Source organism: Octopus sinensis, unplaced genomic scaffold (assembly GCF_006345805.1).
Source record: "Octopus sinensis unplaced genomic scaffold, ASM634580v1 Contig16295, whole genome shotgun sequence".
NCBI lineage: Eukaryota > Metazoa > Mollusca > Cephalopoda > Octopoda > Octopodidae > Octopus > Octopus sinensis.
This window is the reverse complement of record NW_021834256.1, coordinates 2,111-24,896: the sequence shown is the minus strand read 5'-3', so window position 1 is coordinate 24,896 and position 22,786 is coordinate 2,111. Positions and strand designations below refer to the sequence as shown.

The 22,786-nt window shown below is 40.4% G+C and overlaps 1 protein-coding gene and 1 long non-coding RNA gene across 2 annotated transcripts; one reads left to right on the top strand and one right to left on the bottom strand.

The window, feature by feature from the left end:
* Positions 1-2,634: 2,634 nt before the first annotated feature.
* On the top strand, positions 2,635-16,501 carry LOC115230746 (actin-related protein 2/3 complex subunit 3). The gene is made up of 7 exons (XM_029800883.2): positions 2,635-2,800; positions 7,954-8,047; positions 9,518-9,600; positions 10,700-10,768; positions 12,493-12,619; positions 14,400-14,494; positions 16,214-16,501. Exons 1-7 carry the CDS (start codon positions 2,795-2,797, stop codon positions 16,274-16,276), a joined length of 537 nt encoding a protein of 178 aa, XP_029656743.1. The 5' UTR covers positions 2,635-2,794; the 3' UTR covers positions 16,277-16,501.
* On the bottom strand, positions 7,862-13,876 carry LOC118761672. The gene is made up of 3 exons (XR_004997552.1): positions 13,722-13,876; positions 11,980-11,986; positions 7,862-7,877 (listed from the first exon to the last, which is right to left on the bottom strand). It is a non-coding gene; the product is annotated as an uncharacterized LOC118761672 (long non-coding RNA).
* Positions 16,502-22,786: the final 6,285 nt, after the last annotated feature.

The window sequence follows — 22,786 nt, the reverse complement described above, 5'->3', positions numbered from 1 at the left end:
GCGTGCTTATCTTCTCTGTGTCTGTGTGTGCGTGCGTGCTTCTTCTTGTCTGTATCTATGCGTGCGTGCTTGTTCTAGTCTGTGTCTGTGTGTGCGTGCGTGCTTCTTCTTGTCTGTGTATGTGTGCGCGCGTGCTTGTTCTTCTCTGTGTCTGTGTGTGCGTTCATGAGCCAAAGGCTTTGCATATTTGTTCTTACACAGACACACACAACCCGTTAGCTTTCACATCTTCCTCTCATTTTAGTATCTGTCACAACAGCTATCATCTGCTGGTTTATTTGGCTGGCATGTTTACTATGCCAAGTTGTGTCACTTCCACTCACAAATAATATATAGTATAACCATTTTGAAATTTCTCTGAAAGCCACAAAAAAAAATGGCTCTCCCCAGACACCTCTCCTTCTTCAGCAAACTTTTTCGCCAAATATTTCCCCTCTTCCCGTCTTCAACGTTTCTTTCTCTTCACTTCTCACTTCCCACATGAATCACAGTATAATGCCTCTACTCTCTTACTCATTTCTTACTCATTCTCACATGGAGCAAGCGGAAGAATATTAGAGTCTTAACTCCAAAAAAAAATCTACTTTCACTATCAACACACCACCATAGTTTTCCATCTTTTCACTTTGACCGGCAGATTTAAAAAATAATTTCTTTGTAACTAAACACTTTTAAAACTTCGTATACTGGTAGAATGTGTCACATAAAACATCTTTAAAACAGCAGTAATTGTATTCACCTCAATAGACGTCATTGATTGGTTGAAATTGCCGAAATGCAAGAAATTTAACAAGAAATAGCTTACAAACTACAGAATTTTCTCAAGAAAGCCAAGAGAAAAAGATGTTTTTAAAACAGCAGAAATTGTATTCACCTCAATAGACGTCATTGATTGGTTGAAATTGCCGAAATGCAAGAAATTTAACAAGAAATAGCTTACAAACTACAGAATTTTCTCAAGAAAACCAAGAGAAAAAGATGTTTTATGTAACACATTCTACCAGTATACGAAGTTTAAAAGTGTTTAGTTACAAAGAAATTATTTTAAGAGAAAAATACTGGTAGAATGTGTTACATAAAATATCTTTAAAACAGCAGAAATTGTATTCACCTCAATAGACGTCATTGATTGGTTGAAATTGCCGAAATGCAAGAAATTTAGCAAGAAATAGCTTACAAACTACAGAATTTTCTCAAGAAAGCCAAGAGAAAAAGATGTTTTATGTAACACATTCTACCAGTATACGAAGTTTAAAAGTGTTTAGTTACAAAGAAATTATTTTTAAAATCTGCCGGTCAAAGTGAAAAGAGCCATAGTATTCAGTAACAAAGCTGATTTTGTTCCAATTCAGTCCTGCTGACAATATGAACATTATCTGCTTCTAACTGCTTCTCCTGTCCGACTTTCTTTTATCTGCCTTATCACCCTTCTTACTCTACAGAACGGCATTAACACTTCTCTTTTCTTCTTCCCACCGCCTTTTTCTCTCGTTCTTCGCCACCCTTCCACTGACCACGCGATGCATTTGGCCTCAGAGTAATTATCATTCTTTCTTCGCTTAATCAACATTCATTCCTCTCTCTCAAGCACCGCCGCCTCTCTAACTTAAGTGTAACAGCCGAACGAACGATTAGCGAGCTGGCAGAAACGGCAGCACGCCGGGCGAAATGCTAAGCAGTATTTCGTCTGCCGCTACGTTCTGAGTTCAAATTCCGCCGAGGTCGACTTTGCCTTTCATCCTTTCAGGGTCGATAAATTAAGTAACAGTTACACACTGGGGTCGATATAATCGACTTAATACCTATGTCTGTCCTTGTTTGTCCTCTCTGTGTTTAGCCCCTTGTGGGTAGTAAAGAAATAGGTATTTCGTCTGCCGTTACGTTCTGAGTTCAAATTCCGCCGAGGTCGACTTTGCCTTTCATCCTTTCGGGGTCGATAAATTCAGTACCAGTTACGCACTAGGGTCGATATAATCGACTTAATCCCTTTGTCCTTATTTGTCCCCTCTGTGTTTGGCCCCTTGTGAGTAGTAAAGAAATACATATATATATATATATATCGTGTAGCTTATCTTCCTCGTCCTCCCACTCTTTCTTCTCTTACAACTATGTGTATCTCTCTTTCTCTATATCTTTCTTCCTCATTTTTCTCTCTCAGTGGTAATGATTGAGGATAAGTGAGAGGGGAAGATTACGTTGGAGGAGCACACTGAAAGGAGGGAATGTGGCAACGGTATTGAGAGAGGGAAAGGAATGTAGTCGAAGTGTACGAGTGTGAGTGTCTGTGCGCGCGCCTCCTCCTTTTCCCCTTCACTGTATCTTCTCTCTAGCCTTTTCTTCTATCCCCCTCACTATATATTCCTATATGTTCTTCGCTTCTCTCTACCCCTCTCTCACTAGCTTTACTCTATCTTCTCTTTAACCTTGTTCTTCTCTCCCCCTCGCTATACATTCCTACCTCCTTCCCTACTTTCAATACATTTCTCCCTGCCCACTCTCTCACTAACTTTACTATATCTTCTCTCTCCCTCACACTCACTCTATATTCCTACATGTCTTCCCCTATTTCCCTCCGCCCACCTTTAATATTCCAATCTCCTCCCCTTCCTTCTTCAAAATTACGATTTCCTCCTCACATCTCACATTATCAGTCTTTTCTGTGGCTTCTAATGGTTCGGATTTTTTCCTCTGCTTTCACCTCTATCTAGGCCACAACTGATTTAAATTCCGAGTCCTACTGAACCGCCCTAGTTTATTATAAACCTGACAAGACAGTCAACACAGACGAGACACAATGCCTGTAAGTAAATTACCATTATCGCTTGATCCCCCAAGCTTACCACTCATATCGGTAATTTTACCCTCATATCCACCAGAACCAGGTTCGAAAACGTTCCTTCCACTCCTAGTCTGTATTTATATTCAGTCTGTATCTAGAATTCCATTTATCTTGTCGAGGACGGAACATCGTGACAGGGTGGCGGGTAGTAGGTTAGTAAGAGGGGGTGATCCCCCCCTGTTTTCTCTATCTAGTAGATAGCCCACATGGTGGAGATGTTAAAGAAATCCTCCCCCTTTATAAATTATTTCGGTTTTTTTTTTTACACGGAATCCCCACGTTTTAGGCTGTGGACATTTCAGATTCTGGAAAATAATCCGGAGCTATTTAAGAAAAGTTGTTCCGGTGCGCGCAGTCGCGTACTGTCGCATCCGTTCTAGCTAGTCGTGACTAGTCGATCCTACAACCAAACGACTACCTATCCTATTAAAAAAAAATAAATACTAACAATTCTTGTTATTCTTTTATATGTTTCAGTCCAATGTCTGTGGCCATACTGGAGCAAAATTTCAAGGAGAATAGATTGATTATATATTTCTTTAATTATGTTACACTGGTCAACGAAATGACATTTCTTTTTAATAATCAGAGTTGCTAATTGACTTTTCTGAGTTAATTTTTTATGCTGATTACGAATCTAAAGTCTGATTTCCTCTATCAGGTCACATTTTCATATTAATTATACCTGCTGTTTTAACTCATAGGACACGTAAAGCATATTGAATACAAGATACGATAATTTCATGGCTTTTTATTGTACAAAATTAAAATTATTGTGTACAAATAAGTTAGAATACGCTTAAATGCATAGCAACTTAAAATCTTTGGGATTTAGACATTCTATGTTGTTTTGTCTAAGGTTCATCCCTAACATTCCTGCATTCCCAAATCCTTGATATCGTTGTTCCATCGATGTAATATCTTGATGAAAGCATTCCCCTTGCTCATCAGACACTGCTCCAAGGTTCTCTGCAAAAAAAGTCCAGATACGAATCAAGGAAACGGACTTTTAGTGACATCCGACAGCCCATTGCAGCGTAGGAGTTTAGAAGACATTTCACTCCATTTCTAAACTCTTAGAGATCTCTTGTTGCTTGGGAAATTTTCAGAGCCATTTGAAGGATTCCCAGGCTTTAAGCTCAATCTCATCCAGTGCTGTGAGGAAGTGGTTGTCCTTCAGGAGTTCTTTTATCTGCGGATCTATGAATACGCCCTCCTTCTTTTATTTGCGGACCTACGAATACGCCCTCCTTCAGTTTTGCCTCGGTGGTTTTTGGAAATTTGGCCTTCACATTCAAAACCTTTTTAGCTTTTCACGAATTGTTTCATGAGACCAAGCTTTATGTAAAGAGGGGAAAGAAGAACATTTTCTGGGTTTAAAAGTGGCTTACTCTGGACGCTAGACACTCCCGGCTGATATAATTTTCGCTAAGGCCACTCTGATTGCACATAGTTCTTGTTAATTGCACGACTGTCCCATAGGCATAGAAAGCAACAATATTCCGTGAACCCAGATTCCCTTCCCATCAACGTTCCAATCACCTCCAAGTCTCCACATATTTTCCAGCTGTAGTTTGTATACTTTATGGCATTGAGGAGTACTTTGCATGTTTTCATAACACCCTTTCATGTGCACTGAATGTCCTATGGAAATGGATGGTTTCTTATTGCCGTTGTGTAGTAGTAGTACTGCCTTGAGGCTTCTCTTAGATGAATCAATGAATAGGCGCCATTCAGCTGGAACATGCTCTTGGAACAAACAGCGAAATAACGGTCGTTGCCAGCCCCGCCAGGCACCCGTGCCGGTGGCACGTAAAAAGCACAGTCCATCCGTGGCCGTTTGCCAGCCTCGCCTGGCCCCCGTGCCGGTGGCACGTAAAAAGCATCATCCGTTCGTGGCCGTTGCCAGCCTCGCCTAGCCCCCCGTGCTGGTGGCACGTAAAAAGCACCGTCCATCCGTGGCCGTTTGCCAGCCTCGCCTGGCCCCCGTGCCGGTGGCACGTAAAAAGCACCATCCGTTCGTGGCCGTTGCCAGCCTCGCCTAGCCCCCCGTGCTGGTGGCACGTAAAAAGCACCGTCAATCCGTGGCCGTTTGCCAGCCTCGCCTGGCCCCCGTGCCGGTGGCATGTAAAAAGCACCATCCATCTGTGGCCGTCTGTCAGCTCCGTCTGGCACCTGTGCTGGTGGCACGTAAAAAGCACCCACTACACTCACGGAGTGGTTGGCATTAGGAAGGGCATCCAGCCGTAGAAACACTGCCAGATCAGACTGGGCCTGATGCAGCCTTCTGGCTTCACAGACCCCAGTTGAACCGTCCAACCCATGCTAGCATGGAAGCGGACGTTAAATGATGATGATGATGAATATATATATCTCTAGGCGCGGGAGTGCTGTGATGTAAGTAGCTTGTTTACCAACCACATGGTTCCGGTTTCAGTCTCACTGCGTGGCACCTAGGGCAAGTGTCTTCTACTGTAGCCTCAGGCCCACCAAAGCCTTGTGAATGGATTTGGTAGACGGAAACGAAAGAAGCCCGTCGTATATATGTATACATATGCGTGTCTGTGTTTGTCCCCCTAGCATTGCTTGACAACCAATGCTGGTGTGTTTATATCCCCGTTACTTAGCGGTTCAACACAAGAGACCGATAAAATAAGTACTGGGCTTACAAAAGAATAAGTCCCGGGGTTGATTTGCTCGATTAAAGGCGGTGCTCCAGCATGGCCGCAGTCAAATGACTGAAACAAGTAAAAGAGTAAAAGAGAATATTAGAAGAAATAAGGTACTCAGAAATCTGGATGGTTTTATATTTACAGATTTTTATTATTAATATGTCACATGTTGTTATAAATCATATATTAGCGCTTGCATCCGCTCTAGCGGAGTCTTCAGATTTGAATGTTTGAAAGTGTTTAGTTACAAAAAGTTATTTTCTAAATCTGTCAGTCAAAAGGTAATATTAGAAGAAATAAGGTACTCAGAAATCTGGATGGTTTTATATTTACAGATTGGTTGGCGTCAGGAAGGGCATCCAGCTGTAGAAACATTGCCAGATAAGACTGGAGCCTGGTGCAGCCTTCTGGCTTCCCAGATCCCCGGTCGAACCGTCCAACCCATGCTAGCATGGAGGACGGACGTTAAACGATGATGATGTCACATGTTGTTATAAATCATATATTAGCGCTTGCGTCCGCTCTAGTGGAGTCGTTCAGATTTGAATGTTTGAAAGTGTTTACTTACAAAAAGTTATTTTCTAAATCTGCCGGTCAAAAGGTAAAAGATCCGGGAAGGAAAGAAAGAAGGAAGAGAGAAAGAAGAAGAAAATGCACTTACATCTTTTAAAGATGTTTACATCTTTCTGTCAGTCAAGATGTAAACTTAGACCGGACAAATTACAAAGTAGAGCTTTACTCTCTCTGTCTCTCTCACGCACAAAAACCTAAAACAAGATACTCCCTTGTGATACTCCTATCAGTTTGTTCATTATACACAAGTGATTGTTCTAGTGGAAGCACTCCGTCGGTTACGACGATGAGGGTTCCGGTTGATCCGAATCAACGGAACAGCCTGCTCGTGAAATTAACGTGTAAGTGGCTGAGCACTCCACAGACACGTGTACCCTTAACGTAGTTCTCGGGGATATTCAGCGTGACACAGAGAGTGACAAGGCCGGCCCTTTGAAATACAGGTACAACAGAAACAGGAAGTAAGAGTGAGAGAAAGTTGTGGTGAAAGAGTACAGCAGGGATCACCACCATCCCCTGCCGGAGCCTCGTGGAGCTTTTAGGTGTTTTCGCTCAATAAACACTCACAATGCCCGGTCTGGGAATCGAAACCGCGATCCTACGACCGCGAGTCTGCTGCCCTAACCACTGGGCCATTGCACCTCCACAATTGTTCTAGTAGTAGTAGTAGTAGTAATGATGACCTTGTTAATTGCATCCTATTGTTTTTAAGTGGAACAAACGGTGGTGGTGGTGTTGGCAGCAATGGTTTTTTTATGATGTAGTCATTGGTAATGATGGTGGTGTGGTGGTGGGGGAAGTAGTCATTCCTCCTAGTAATTATAATACTTACTAAGGGATTGGTCATCACATCTGGATATCATTGTAACAGTTCAAATTTCACCATGTTTCCATTCTCTGTCTGTTTGTCTCTCTCTTTCTCTCTCGCACACATTCAATTCCACATAAGCAACACAATACACAAATGGATTCTTCCATCCTGTTTCTGGTTTCACTCATTCACTGTGGCCATACTGGAGCACTGCCTCACCCTTTAGCATTCAGATTAGCCGCTAATGTAGTCCTAGACTCCTGTGATTGTTTAGTTTTAGAGTGACATTGTAGGTTAGGAGGGAGAGGCCAGATCTCGCTGGTTTGAACAGAGAAGAAGGAGAATATTTGGACCAGATACGATCAGTTTAAATGCAAAAGGGTTAAGTGTTCCAGCTGTGACCATCCTGTCTTTTATTCAGACATGGTACGTCTAGGACTACATTAGCGGATAACCGGCTTCCATGCCAGTGGCACATAAAAGGCGCCATTTGAGTGTGATCGTTACCATCATCACCTTACTGGCACTTGTGCCTGTGCTAGTAGGGTGCCAAGATAACCATCTGATCGTGATCATTGCCAGAGCAGCCAACTGGCCTCTGTGTCGGTGGCACGTAAAAGGCACGATTCGAACGTGATCATTACCAGCGTCGCCTTACTGGCACCTGTGCTGGTGGCATGTGTAAAAAGATTCGAGTGAGGTCGTTGCCAGTACCGCCTGACTGGCCCCCGTGCTGGTGGCGCGTAAAAAGCACCCACTACACTCTCGGAGTGGTTGGCATTAGGAAGGGCACCCAGCTGTAGAAACTCTGCCAGATCAAGATTGGAGCCTGGTGCAGCCATCTGGTTCTCCAGCCCTCAGTCAAAATCGTCCAACCCATGCTAGCATGGAAAGCGGACGTTAAGTGATGATGATGATGATGACCTTTACTGTTCACATGCCCCAAATTCTTCCTATTTCAAACTTTAAGGGATTCTATCGTCTTTGTTTTTCTTCCTCTTTTTTTATGATCTTTTTTGCTTTTCTTCCTCTTCTTATTATTATCATTTCTCTTTCAGGCCTACCATTCCGGTATCAGCCTCAACAAGAGCCTGGCTAATATGGCTCTGCTTCCCATCAAGACACAGTACAAAGGACCAGCCCCTAAAGAGGGTAAGTTTTACATCTTGTTTTGACAGTCGCAGGAGTGGCTGTGTGGTAAGTAGCTTGTTTACCAACCACATGGTCCTGGGTTCAGTCCCACTGCGTGGCACCTTGGGCAAGTATCTTCTACTATAGCCTTGGGCCGACCAAAGCCTTGTGAGTGGATTTGGTAGACGGAAACTGAAAGAAGCCCGTCGTATATATGTGTGTGTGTTTGTATGTCTGTGTTTGTCCCCCTAGCATTACTTGACAACCGATGCTGTTGTGTTTACATCCCCGTCACTTAGCGGTTCGGCAAAAGAGACCGATAGAATAAGTACTGGGCTTACAAAGAATAAGTCCCAGGGTTGAGTTGCTCGATTAAAGGTGGTGCTCCAGCATGGCCGCAGTCAAACGACTGAAACAAGTAAAAGAGAGAGTCAATATGTGCGCAAAAATGGAATCGAATCAGAGATTGTTTCATCTGGTCACATCAAATGGCCACAGCTATGATCTCATTTGGCTTGACGGGTCTTCTCAAGGTTTTGGTCACTTGGCACTGTCTCCGTGAGGACCATTGTTCAAAGGGTGCCCTTTACACGCCACCAACACGGGTGCCGGTTACTCGACGCTGGCATTGGCCACTCACCGCTTGATAACTTCTGTCGGTGTGTTTATATCCCTGTAAGTTAGCAGTTCTGCAAAATGAGACCAATACAATAGGTATGGCCGCAGTCAAATAACTGAAACAAGTAAAAGACAACAAGATATTTATTCTTAACCTTCTGTGCTGGTGGCACGTAAAAAGCACCAACCGATCGTGGTCGCTGCCAGACTCCCCTGGCACTTGTTCAAATGGCACATAAAAAGCACCATCTGAACGTGCCGATACCAGCGCTGCCTCGACTGGCTTCCGTGCCGGTGGCACGTTAAAAGCACCAACCAATCGTGGCCGCTGCCAGACTCCACTGGCACCTGTGCCGGTGGCACGTAAAAAGCACCATCTGAACGTGGCTGATGCCAGCACTGCCTCGACTGGCTTCCATTCCGGTGGCACATTAAAAGCGTCAACCGATCGTGGCCGCTGCCAGACTCCCCTGGCACATAAAAAGCACCTACTACACTCGCGGAGTGGTTGGCGTTTGGAAGGGCATCCAGCTGTAGAAACACTGCCAGATCAGACTAGGCCTGGTGCAGCCTCCTGGCTTCCCAGACCCCTGTTGAACCGTCCAACCCATGCTAGCATGGAAAACAGATGTTAATCGATGATGATGGTGATGATGATGTCTAGCCAGGTTCAAATACAAAATATGCAAGTCTCTGCTGTGTATGTCACAGGAGAAGTTATTCTTCTTGTGATGGACACCAAACACATTTATAGATATGCAAATGATAAGTAAATGTTGTCTTTCAAAAAAAGGATGGAAGAACAAACCCATCATCATTTATTCCTTGCACTTCTTCAGTTGCTGTATATCTTATCTTTCTCTCTTCTTGTAGTTGATGAAACAACACAGGATATCATCGATGAAGCGATATATTACTTCAAAGCCAATATTTTCTTCAGAAACTTCGAAATAAAGGTGAGTATATGACAGTGCTTGATTTGTTATCTCCTTGTGTCTCCTTGTTAAAAAACATTTATTTGTGACAGAGGCAGTATCAATACCAAAAGGTAATATTCATCCCCACTTAAACGTGAATGTTCTGTTGGAACAGACTATACTTCCATAGTAGGCTACAGGAGAAGACACTTGCCTTTTTCCAGGCTGGTGTAGGTTCAACAATCCAACAGGAAACAAACAACCAACCAGAGAACGACCCCCAAGCTCCAATATCTACTTTGGTATGATTTCTATAGAATGATTTTGGAGGAATTTCAACCGTGTTTCGTGGTCGGCTACCACAACAGCTCCTTTATAGGATCCAGTTAGCTCAAGACATCATCAGGAGGAACCACGTCCAGTTTCAGCCCCCTACTCCTCTACCGTTTTGACGTGCCCCCCCCCCCTTCGGAAGTGTCTTCAGCTCTGGTGTTGGGTGCATGTCTTCTTTCTTCTGTTCCTTGGCCTCTTCGGCAAGCTGGCAGAAACGTTAGCACACCGGGCAGTATTTTGTCTGCCACTACGTTCTGAGTTCAAATTCCGCCGAGGTCGACTTTGCCTTTCAACCTTTCTGGGTCGATAAATTAAGTACCAGTTGCGCACTGGGATCGATATAATTGATGTAATCCGTTTGTCTGTCCTTGTTTGTCTCTCTATGTTTAGCCCCTTGTGGGTAGTAAAGAAATAGGTATTTTGTCTGCCATTACGTTCTGAGTTCAAATTCCGCCGAGGTCGACTTTGCCTTTCACCCTTTCGGGGTCGATAAATTAAGCACCAGTTACGCACTGGTGTCGATGTAATCGACTTAATCCTTTTGTCTGTCCTTGTTTGTCCCCTCTATGTTTAGCCCCTTGTGGGTAGTAAAGAAATAGGTATGTAAGATAATAGAGTGACAATTGGTAGTATATGTAGATAGGTAGGATGGTGGGTAATTTGCAGCTCTGTGGCTCACCAGGTCCTGTGTTGAAAGGGGGAGGATAGCTGATGATTCTCTGCCAGGTGTTAGGACGCTAAAGGTATCTTGTACCAGATTACGAGTACCTGTTCTTAATTGTTTCTTTCTCTTCTCTCTTTTCAGAACGATTGCGACCGTACGTTAATCTACATCACACTTTACATCACGGAATGTCTCAAGAAACTGCAGAAAGTAAGTGGAACACCAACCAACCTACCTGTCAGTCTTACCTACCTGCTCACCTTTGTATTGATCTGTCTACCTACTTACCTTTACCTTTCTGTCTTCTTTTCTACCTAACTACATGACCCTGGCCCTTCTGAGTTATTTCTCTTGACTCGTTTTTAATTAAATTGTACAAATTAAATACTTTCCCACCTACCTCTATCTACACATCTCCATATCTGTCTCCTTACTTACCTGTCCGTCTTTCCTACATGCCTGCATAATTTCTGTTTAAATTATGCAAATTACATACTTTCCCACCCACCTCTATCTACTATCTTTCCTATCCACACATCTTCATACCTGTCTTCTTATTTACCTGTCCGTCTTCTTTCCTACCTGCCTGCAAATGCCTGGACTCTCATTTCTGTTTAAACTATGCAGATTACCTTCCTTCCTGTCTATCAACATATACTACCTACTTTTCCTACCTCCCATCTTACCTGCCTGCACACCTTATCTTTCTGTCTATTTACTTACCTGTCTATCGTCTTTTACCTATTTACATACCCTTGGCCTCTCTGAGTTATTTCTCGTTGCTATGCAAATTACCTACCTGCATACATATCGTCATATCTATCTGTTTGTCTCTCTACATACTTACCTGCCTATCTTCTTTTTTGCTTGCTAACATGCCTCTTGGTGGCAAGGTTGAAAACGAGGGCCCTGATTAAGTGCAACCGACCCTTAAAAACCCCAATGGTGGAACAAGCCAATGACGGCTACAACAGATCTCAGTGCCTGGACCAGCGGATCAAGTGCCAGTAAGGCGACGCTGGTAACGATCACACTCGAATGGTGCCTTTTATGTGTCACTGGCACGGAAGCCAGTTAGCTGCTCTGGCAACGATCACACTCGGATGGTGCTCTTGGCACCCTAGTACGGGCACAAGTGCCAGTAAGGCGACGCTGGTAACAATCACACTCGAATGGTGCCTTTTACATGTCACTGGCACAGAACCCAGTTAGACACACTGGCAACAATCATGCTCGGATGGTGTTCTTAGCGCTCCACTAGCACGGATGCCAGTCATCGAATTTGATTTTAAAATATGGAACGCTTCACAAATTTGCGTGTCATCACTAATTTAATAAAATGTGAATAAATAAGCAAGGAAATCCGAATACTAAAGAATGAAACATTTGGGATCTTTTCTGTTTGAACGGCAGTTTTTAACATAATTTCTAGGTAACTAAAAAATTTTTTAAACTTCGTATACTGGAAGAATGTGTTTATTAAATATCTTTTTCTCTTGGCTTTATTGAGAAAATTCTATAATTTGTACAATATTTGTTGTTTTTTTTTCTGCAAATTCAACCAATCAATGCCGTCTATTGAGGTAAAAAAAACATTCTGTGCCATATGAATGTGTCCCTCGTTTAAGAAACAGATTAGGTTTATTTACATTTCTGAAGGAAAAAAGATACCCTTTCCCCCACCCCTAACACAAACCCTAAATCTAACCCTAACCCTAAAACAGATTGAAATGCAATAGATCGATTCTAGGGTCATAATTATGGGTGACAATTTCATATGACACCGCTAGAAAAAACTGCCGTTCAAACCGAAAAGATCCAACATTTATTATTTGTAACTTGGGGTCATAAACCTTTGATGCCCAAAATCACATCCTACTCACTGACAATGTTATGCTGAACGTGTAAAGGTATATATCGTTATTCCATTATAGTGTAGTTCCAAAAATGCAGCCCAGAAGGAGATGTATACATTGGCACTGAAGAATTATCCGGTTCCTGGAGAAAGTGGATTCCCACTCAATGCTATGTACAGTAAACCAGCACCCGGAGCTGAAGATGGTAAGATCATCTTTATATCTATCTCTGTTGTATACTCTTTTACTTGTTTCAGTCATTTGACTGCGGCCATGCTGGAGCACCGCCTTTAATCAAGCAACTCGACCCGAGGACTTATTCTTTTGTAAGCCCAGTACTTATTCTATCGGTCTCTTTTGCCGAACTGCTAGGTAACGGGGGACATAAACACACCAGCATCGGTTGTCAAGCAATGCTAGGGGGGACAAACACAGACACACAAACACACACATGCATATATATATATATATATATACATATATACGACGGGCTTCTTTTAGTTTCCATCTATCAAATCCACTCACAAGGCTTTGGTCGGCCCGGGGCTATAGTAGAAGACACTTGCCCAAGGTACCACGCAGTGGGACTGAACCCAGAACCATGTAGTTGGTAAACAAGCTACTTACCACACAGCCACTCCTACACCTATATATATATAATATATATATATATATAATATATATATATATATATATATATATATATATATATATATATATATTATATATATATATATACATATATACGACGGGCTTCTTTCAGTTTCCGTCTACCAAATCCACTCAACAAGGCTTTGGTCGGCCCAAGGCTATAGCAGAATACACTTGCCCAAGGTGCCACGCAGTGGGACTGAACCCGGAATCATGTGGTTGGTAAACAAGCTACTTACCACACAGCCACTCCTGCGCCTATCTGTCTATCAATCTATCAATCGCCTTTTGTATATTGATCTATATCTATCTGTCTGTCTGTCTGTCCCTCTATTTTTCTATGTATCTCTCCTATCTATCTAGCTGTTTGCCTGTCTGTATGTCTAATTATCTATCACTTACAGTCTGTATACCAATCAATATCTTTATCTATGTAGAGGCGCAATGGCCCAGTGGTTAGGGCAGTGGACTTGCGGTTGGGAGATCGCGGTTTCGATTCCCAGATCGGGCATTGTGTGTTTTTATCGAGCGAGAACACCTAAAGCTCCACGAGGCTCCGACAGGGGGTGGTGGCGACCCCTGTTGTACTCTTTCGCCACAACTTTCTCTCACTCTCCCTTCTTGTTTCTCGAGTAACGCTGCGTTGGACTGGCCACAATTGTATACCCAATTGAGTATTAGCTAATAACCCATTTTCTATAGCGATGTTTGAACAAAATTTTAATAATTTTATATTTTGTTGAATTTACCTGTATCTACCTGCAATTAGAGTCACTTTGTGACAAAAATTATAGTATAGAATTGGTTGAGAACATTTCATTAAATTATCTTCCAAAATTCACATTAATATATTGATAAATAAAAAAGTTATAGTTGTTTAATGAAACCAGACTAAATTTATGATTATGTTAGAAATTAATTGAAACACATAAGGGGTGTATTTTGGTCAGAAATATAGTAACGAAAGGGTTAAAGCTTTAGTCATTGAAGATAGTAACAACTTAATCTACAGTTATCTCTGTTTGTCTGTCTATCTCTATCTCTCCACACACACACACATATGTGTGTTTATCTCTCTCTCACTTTCCCTCAATGTGTGTGTGTGTGTTTATCTAGTTTATTTTTATTTTCCTAAAATTTTCGTTGTGTCTTGCAACCGTTTCAATAAACGAAAATTTTAGGAAAATAAGAATAAGAAAAAGCGGGAATTTTTTATCAGTGAGTGTGTTACGTAATAAGGCACAAAAAAAGAAAATGACTCTCCCCAGACACAACGTAACATTTTGCTTTTTTTATTTATTTATTTGTTTTTCTTTTCTTTTGACCTTTTCCAGAAACTCTCCGCCAATATCTACAGCAGCTTCGACAAGAAACCGGTTTGAGGATGTGCGATAAAGTCTTTGATTGCCAGTCTGATAAACCTAGCAAGGTAAGATGGCAGGGACATTGTTTGAAACCCCTTTTTTTCCTCCTCTCCCTTCCCCCTCCTCCCCCTCTTCTCCCTTCCCCTCCTCCTCTATTATCCTTTTTTCCTTTTACATTAAACCTTGTTTACGTGCAAAACCCTCACAACAATGACACCTGCACACTCAACTTTTTTGCTCTGTGCCATCGTTAATGATTTTCTTGATGTCAGCCCTTTGGTAGTCAATGAAGAAATTTATCTCTGTTGTATAAGATGTCTCTGTGCTGTGCCACGTAAACGGCACCCAGTTTAAGGCTGTTGAACGAACCACCCATGTTTCCAGAGGTGAATTATCCAAACCCCAAAGAATCCCTCTCAACACATGGCTATGATGCTCCCCCACTACTTCTGCTCATAATCAAAGATGCACATATCGTCAGCCACTAAGGGACATGCTCAACTGGTTACGGTCAAACAACTGACAAGCAAATCTGTGGTATTGAGCAGAATATTTGCTGTAGCCCATCTTTTATACCAAGACAAAACAATGTACATGATAACACTTCCAATCAGTTAAGATCAGAAGCCACGAGAGCCACTGCCTGGTACTGCATCAGGGCATTTATTATTATTATTATTATTATTATTATTATTATTATTATTACTTTAAAAAGGCGGCGATCTGGCAGAAACGTTAGTACGCCGGGCAAAATGCGTAGCCATATTTTGTCTGCCGTTACGTTCTGAGTTCAAATTCTGCCGAGGTTGACTTTGCCTTTCATCCTTTCGGGGTCGATAAATAAAGTACCAGTTACGCACTGGGGTCGATGTAATCGACTTAATCCGTTTGTCTGTCCTTGTTTGTCCCCTCTATGTTTAGCCCCTTGTGCGTAATAAAGAAATACGTATTTTGTCTGCTGTACGTTCTGAGTTCAAATTCCGCCGAGGTCAACTTTGCCTTTCATCCTTTCGGGGTCGATAAATTTAATACCAGTTACGCACTGGGGTCAATGTTGTCGACTTATCCCCTCCCCCAAAATTGCTGGCCTTGTGCCAAATTTGTAGCCAATAAGGCAGTGAACTAACAGAATTGTGAGCACAGCGGATGAAGTGTTTTGCCTGTTGCTATGTTCTGAGTTCAAATTCCACCGAGGTCAATTTTGCCTTTCATCTTTTCAGGGTCAATAAATTTAGTACCAGTTACGAACTGGGGTTGATGTAATCGACTAGTTCCCTCCCCCAAATTTTCAGGCCCTATGCCTTTAGTAGAAAGGATTATTATTATTATTATTTATTTATTTATTATTATTACTATTGGCACATGGCTCAGTGGTTAGAGCGTCGAGCTTACAATCGTGAGGTTGTGAGCTCGAATCCCGGACCGGGCTGCGTGTTGTGTTCTTGAGCAAGACACTTTATTTCACGTTGCTCCAGTTCACTCAGCTGTAGAAATGAGTTGCGACGTCACTGGTGCCAAGTTGTATCGGCCCCTTTGCCTTTCCCCTGGATAACATCAGTGTTGTGAAGAGGGGAGACTGCTGGCCTTCCATACAACAACCTTGCCCGGACTTGTGTCTAGGAGGGTAACTTTCTAGGTGCAATCCCATGGTCATTCATGACCGAAGGGGGTCTTTTATTATATTATTATTATTATTATTATTATTACTATTATTATCATTATTATTACTATTATTATTATTATTATATTATTATTATTATTATTATTATTATTACAATTTTCAGTGGTGGTTGTGTTTCGCAAAACGGAAGTTCATGGACAAAAGCCTTGCTGCCCCAGGCCACTAGGACAACGATACCAACAACAATAACACCACTAGCAATAGTGGAATGAGTAGAGGAGGACCCTTACCCCTAACTCCCTGCTCTGGTCTTTCTATTAGATCCTTGTTCGAAGACCCTCTACCCTACTTCGACTCTATTTTTTAAAAATGTGAATGCCACAGAAACCATTTAACAAATCCACTTGCATCCAAGACATCTCAATGTCTTGTACTTAAGCTTACATAGATATATACACACAAAGGTATATTTGATTATATACACACAGTTACACACACATAAACACCTGTATAAACACATATATATATATATATATATATTTATATATACACTTATATACTCAATGATAAAATCTGTCATACATACATAACTGCACTCACAGAAACGTGTATAAATACACTCATATATACATACATACATGTATACATTCAATTATATGCACACAGTTACAGACATAAACACGTGTATAAGCACACACATATATATATATATATATATATATACTTATATACTCAATGATGTATTCAGACATACACACATAACTGCACTCACAGAAACATGTATAAATACACTTATACATATATATACATTCAATTATATGCACACAGTTACAGACATAAACATGTTTATAAACACATACATATATACTTATATACTCAATGATGTGTTCAGTCATACACATAAATGCACGCACACAAACATATGTATAATTACACTCATACATACATATGTACATTCAATTATATGCACTCATTTACACGCATAAACACCTATATAAACACACTCATATATACAAACATGCATGCTGTGAAATCCATGCCAAAACTGAACTCCCCTGTGCTGGTGCCACGTAAAAAGTATTCGGTCCACTCTGCTGGGTGGTTGGTGTTAGGAAAGGTACCCTGCTGTAGAAGCCCTGCCAAAACAGACACTGGAGCCTGGGGTAGTTTACTGCCTGGCTGGCCCCTGCAAAACTGCAGTCCAAGGCCAGCCTAGGAGGTGAATGTTAAATAATAATGATCATGATGACCTGTACAACTACACACACACACACATAAATACATGTATATACACACACTTACATACACACACTACATACATACATATTTATGTACACACGCGGATACATTTAGCACATAAACACATATAAACACATACATACATACACTCACACATCCACACATGCATACACACACACATGCATACAAACACACATACATCCATACATACACACACACATACACAGTGGTGTGTTTACAGGTTCATGCACAATTTTGCTTGACCAATTGTATGTGTATCTGTATGATGATGATTGTGTGTGTGTGAGATGGTATGTATATGTTACTGTATGTGTGTGATAATGTCTGTGTATATGATAGTATTCATGTGTGTGTGTGTATGTGTGATGGTACACATGTATGCATTTGTATAATGGTCTACGTGTATGTAGGAGGATATGTGTGGTGTGCAATGATAGTAAATATGTGTGTATGTATGATGGTATATGTTTATGTATGTGTGTGTATGAAAGTGTGTGTGTGTGAGAGAGAGAGAGAGATGGTATATATAGTCGGCGAGCTGGCAGAATGGTTAGCACACTGGGCGAAATGCTTAGCGGTATTTCGTCTGTCGTTACGTTCTGAGTTCAAATTCCGCCGAGGTCGACTTCGTCCTTCATCCTTTCAGGGTCGATAAATTAAGTACCAGTTACGCACTGAGGTCGATGTAATCAACTTAATACTTATGTCTGTCCTTGTTTGTCCCCTCTATGTTTAGCCCCTTGTGGGTAATAAAGAAATGGGTATATATATATGTGTTTGTTTGATCATGTGTGCATTGAAAAGTTCTGACATTATTTACCTTCTCCGGTGAACAAATATCCCCATGATTCAGTAGACAAAAGTGAGCCACAGGAAGAGCACCCAGCCGTAGAAAATTTACCTCAATAAAATTTGGTTTGTATCACAGCAGCATGGAATAAAATGGAATCTATTAAATATGAATTAACTTGGGGGATTATTCGTAGGGCTAAATCATATTGTATAGGGAGTAATTATTATTTATTGTGTAATAATGAATTCAAAGAAATATTGCTTAATAACAATTGTGTGTAAGTAAATTCATAAGAGGAGAGTAAAATTAAGTGTAGACATAAATTAAATTACCTATATAATAGGTTTAGCTAATAAATAAATGATTGTATAAATTTATTAAGATATATTAATTATAGTAATATAAATTAATTTAAATATAATATATTTTACTTATTTATTTTTTGTACTTTAAATTTATAGTAAATAGTCATTTAAAATTAAATGCTAACATAAATTTATTTACCTATATAATACGTTTAGCTTATTTTTCCGTATGTATAAAACATTATTTCTTGTAGATATAATTTAGTAGTATTAGTGTATAATTTACTATATTACTCTTTTACTTGTTTCAGTCATTTGACTGTGGCCATGCTGGAGCACCGCCTTTAGTCAAGCAAATCGACCCCAGAGCTTATTCTTTGTAAGCCGAGTGCTTATTCTATCAGCTTCTTTTGCCGAACCGCTAAGTGACGGGGACGTAAACACAACAGCATCGGTTGTCAAGTGATGCTGGGGAGAAAAACACAGACACACATACATATATATATATATATACAATGGGCTTCTTTCAGTTTCCATCTACCAAATCCACTCAAGGCTTTAGTCGGACCAAGGCTATAATAGAAAACACCTGTAGATGGTGCCACACAGTGGGACTGAACCTGGAACCATGTGGTTGGTAAGCAAGCTACTTACCACACAGCCACTCCTATGCCTATATTATTATATGTTATGTATTTCGTCTGTCGTTACGTTCTGAGTTCAAATTCTCCCGAGGTTGACTTTGCCTTTCATCCTTTCGGGGTTGATTAAATAAGTACCAGTTTCACAGTGGGGGTCGATGTAATCGACCTAATCCCTTTGTCTGTCCTTGTTTGTCCCCTCTGTTTAGCCCCTAGTGGGCAATAAGGTAAATAAATTTTATCATATGCTGTATTAATCTATTTTGGTAATTTTAAACTTTGATATTTCTAAATACATAAATGATTATGTATAATTTTATTAAGACCTATTGATTGCAGTAAGTCGAAAGTAATTTAATATTTTATATATAATTTACGTAATAATTATTTGGAACTTAATTTTATAGTTCTTTTGTTATTCTATTTACCTTTAATTCATGAAGCTTAAATAATTTTCACCTTTTTCATTATTAATAAATATTTTTCACCATTTTCATTGATAATTCTATTTTATTTTCTTACACAATGTCTTCATGAGTTTAATTTCTTTTAAACGCTAAGACCTACATTTTTACGTTTAAAATTCAGTTATATTATTTTCATCGACAAGCTAAGTAACGTTTGTGGCTATGTATCTGTCTGTGTGTGTGTGTGTGTGTGTGTATGTATATCATCATCATCGTTTAACGTCCGTTTTCCATGCTAGCATGGGTTGGACGGTTCAACTGGGGTCTGGGAAGCTAGGAGGCTGCACCAAGCTCCAGTCTGATCTGGCAGTGTTTCTACAGCTGGATGCCCTTCCTAACACCAACCACTCCGCGAGTGTATTGGGTGCTTTTTATGTGCCAGACGAGGCTGGCAAACGGCCACGATCGGATGGTGCTTTTTATGTGCCACCGGCACAGGTGCCAGGGGAGTCTGGCAGCGGCCACAATTGGTTGGTGCTTTTAACGTGCCACCAGCACAGAAGCCAGTCAAGGCGGCGCTGGCATCGGCCACGTTCAGATGGTCCTTTTTCGTGCCACCAGCACGGAGGCCAGTTGGGGCGGCACTGGCAACGGCCACGTTCAGACGGTTCTCTTACGTGCCACCGCCACTGGTACCTCAGCTACAATTTCCATCGATTTCGATTTTGATTTTCACTTGCCTGTATATTTGAAATTAAGATGCAGCAGGCGAAGACAGGTCTATAACTAACAAGCAAGTGTGTTAGTTTGACGGTGAGGAAAAATGAAAGATGAAAAAGTCCTTTACGTTTTGAGCATACACTCTACAACAGAGCAGGGCGAATGTAATATGAAAATTATATTTGAACCTTTTTGCTTATAAAACCTAGGTGCATTGCATTCTGTTGCTTAAAAGAAAAAATGTATTATAGATAAATAAACAACTCATAAAAAATGTATAATGTCTGCTGAGTGTACAATTGGACGGGAGACGCACAGAAGGTCCCAAATTCTTCACCAGTTATCAACCCAAGTGGTGGTACTCATTTTTGCACCATGAGTGATAAGACTGAGATTTTCTTGTACTGGTGGGGCCCAGAAAAGTTGCAGAGATTATAGGGCTGAGAGCAAACAAAGCAGTATTAAGTGGACATATGAAAGTGAACTTCGTGCTGCCTGAAGTTTTTTCAGTGAACAGGTCGCGGTCTCAAAGCGATGAAAATATTTTGACAAATTAAATTGAAATGTTGAAGTGAATCTAACAGTTTTTGTGTGTTTCTTAAATGGCTTATAAACACCTTCCACGCTGCAGTTATATATATATATATGTATGTATATATGTGTGTGTGTATATATATATATATATATATGTATGTATATATATATATATGTGTGTCTGTGTATATACATACACATGTATATCTGCACACATACATATATGTAAATATAATTGTATATAATCATGTATACTTGTAAATTTATATATGTTTGCATAAATATGTGTGTATGTATATATATATGCATATATATATTTATATATATATGTGTGTCTGTGTATATACATACACATGTATATCTGCACACATACATATATACTTATATGTATGTATACACACATACATATATGTAAATATAATTGTATATAATCATGTATACTTGTAAATTTATATATGTTTGCATAAATATGTGTGTATGTATATATATATATATATATGTATGTATATATATATATGCATATGTATGTATGTATATATGTGTGTGTGTATATATATATATATGCATATATATATTTATATATATATGTGTGTCTGTGTATATACATACACATGTATATCTGCACACATACATATATACTTATATGTATGTATACACACATACATATATGTAAATATAATTGTATATAATCATGTATACTTGTAAATTTATATATGTTTGCATAAATATGTGTGTATGTATATATATATATATATATCATCATCATCATCATCGTTTAACGTCCTCTTTCCATGCTGGCATGGGTTGGACAATTTGACTGAGGTCTGGTGAGCCAGATGGCTACACCAGGCTCCAATCTTGATCTGACAGAGTTTCTACAGCTTGATGCCCTTCCTCAGCTGTTCTTGCTCCCTGGATGATGAAATATCTTTCAGGCTACAGAGAGCAACCGATTCCTTCCGGTCTCTTGAGTTTCATGTCTGGTAAAGGTCCTTGAAACACATTCTGAATGCTATATGTTATATATATATATATATATATATATATATATATAAATGTTGAGTAATGCAGACCTGAAGATTGGGAGTATGTCGACCAAGTAAGTATTGAAACTAGATACCTCGTATCTAATCAATACCGACGTACTTTCATGAAACACGTGTAGTCTTATAAACAGAAAATACAGAAATCAGAATAGATATAGTTAGTATAAGATTTAATTTTCAAAATATTATGGAGTGGTGGGTATAAAACCTTTCAGTGTTGATTGAGTTGAAGGTAATTCTGTCTCTAAAACTACTTTTATGTATACGAATTAAACATTGAGAGACGTTCATTTTAGTACATCTAATTTGAATGTCTTTCTTCTGTGTACTTGGAAGTAATATTCCTTAATAATAAGGAGTGGCTGTGTGGTAAGTAGCTTGCTAACCAACCACATGGTTCCGGGTTCAGTCCCACTGCATGGCATCTTGGGCAAGTGACTCCTGCTATAGCCCCGGGCCGACCAATGCCTTGTGAGTGGATTTGGTAGACGGAAACTGAAAGAAGCCTGTCGTATATATGTATATATATATATGCGTGTGTGTGTTTGTGTGTCTGTGTTCGTCCCCCTAGCATTGCTTGACAACCAATGCTGGTGTGTTTACGTCCCCGTCACTTAGCGGTTCAGCAAAAAAAAAGAGACCGATAGAATAAGTACTGGGCTTACAAAGAATAAGTTCCGGGGTCGATTTGCACGACTAAAGGCGGTGCTCCAGCATGGCCGCAGTCAAATGACTGAAACAAGTAAAAGAGTAAAAGAGAGTAATGTATATATATATATATATATATATATCATCATCATCATCATCATCATCATCGTTTAACGTCCGTTTTCCGCGCTAGCACGGGTTGGACGGTTCGACCGGGTTCTGGGAAGCCAGGGGCTGCACCAGGCTCCAGTCTGATCTGGCAGAGTTTCTACAGCTGGATGCCCTTCCTAACGCCAACCACCCCGCGAGTGTAGTGGGTGCTTTTTACGTGCCACCTGCACAGGTGCCAGGGGGTCCGGCATCGACCACGATCGGTTGGAGC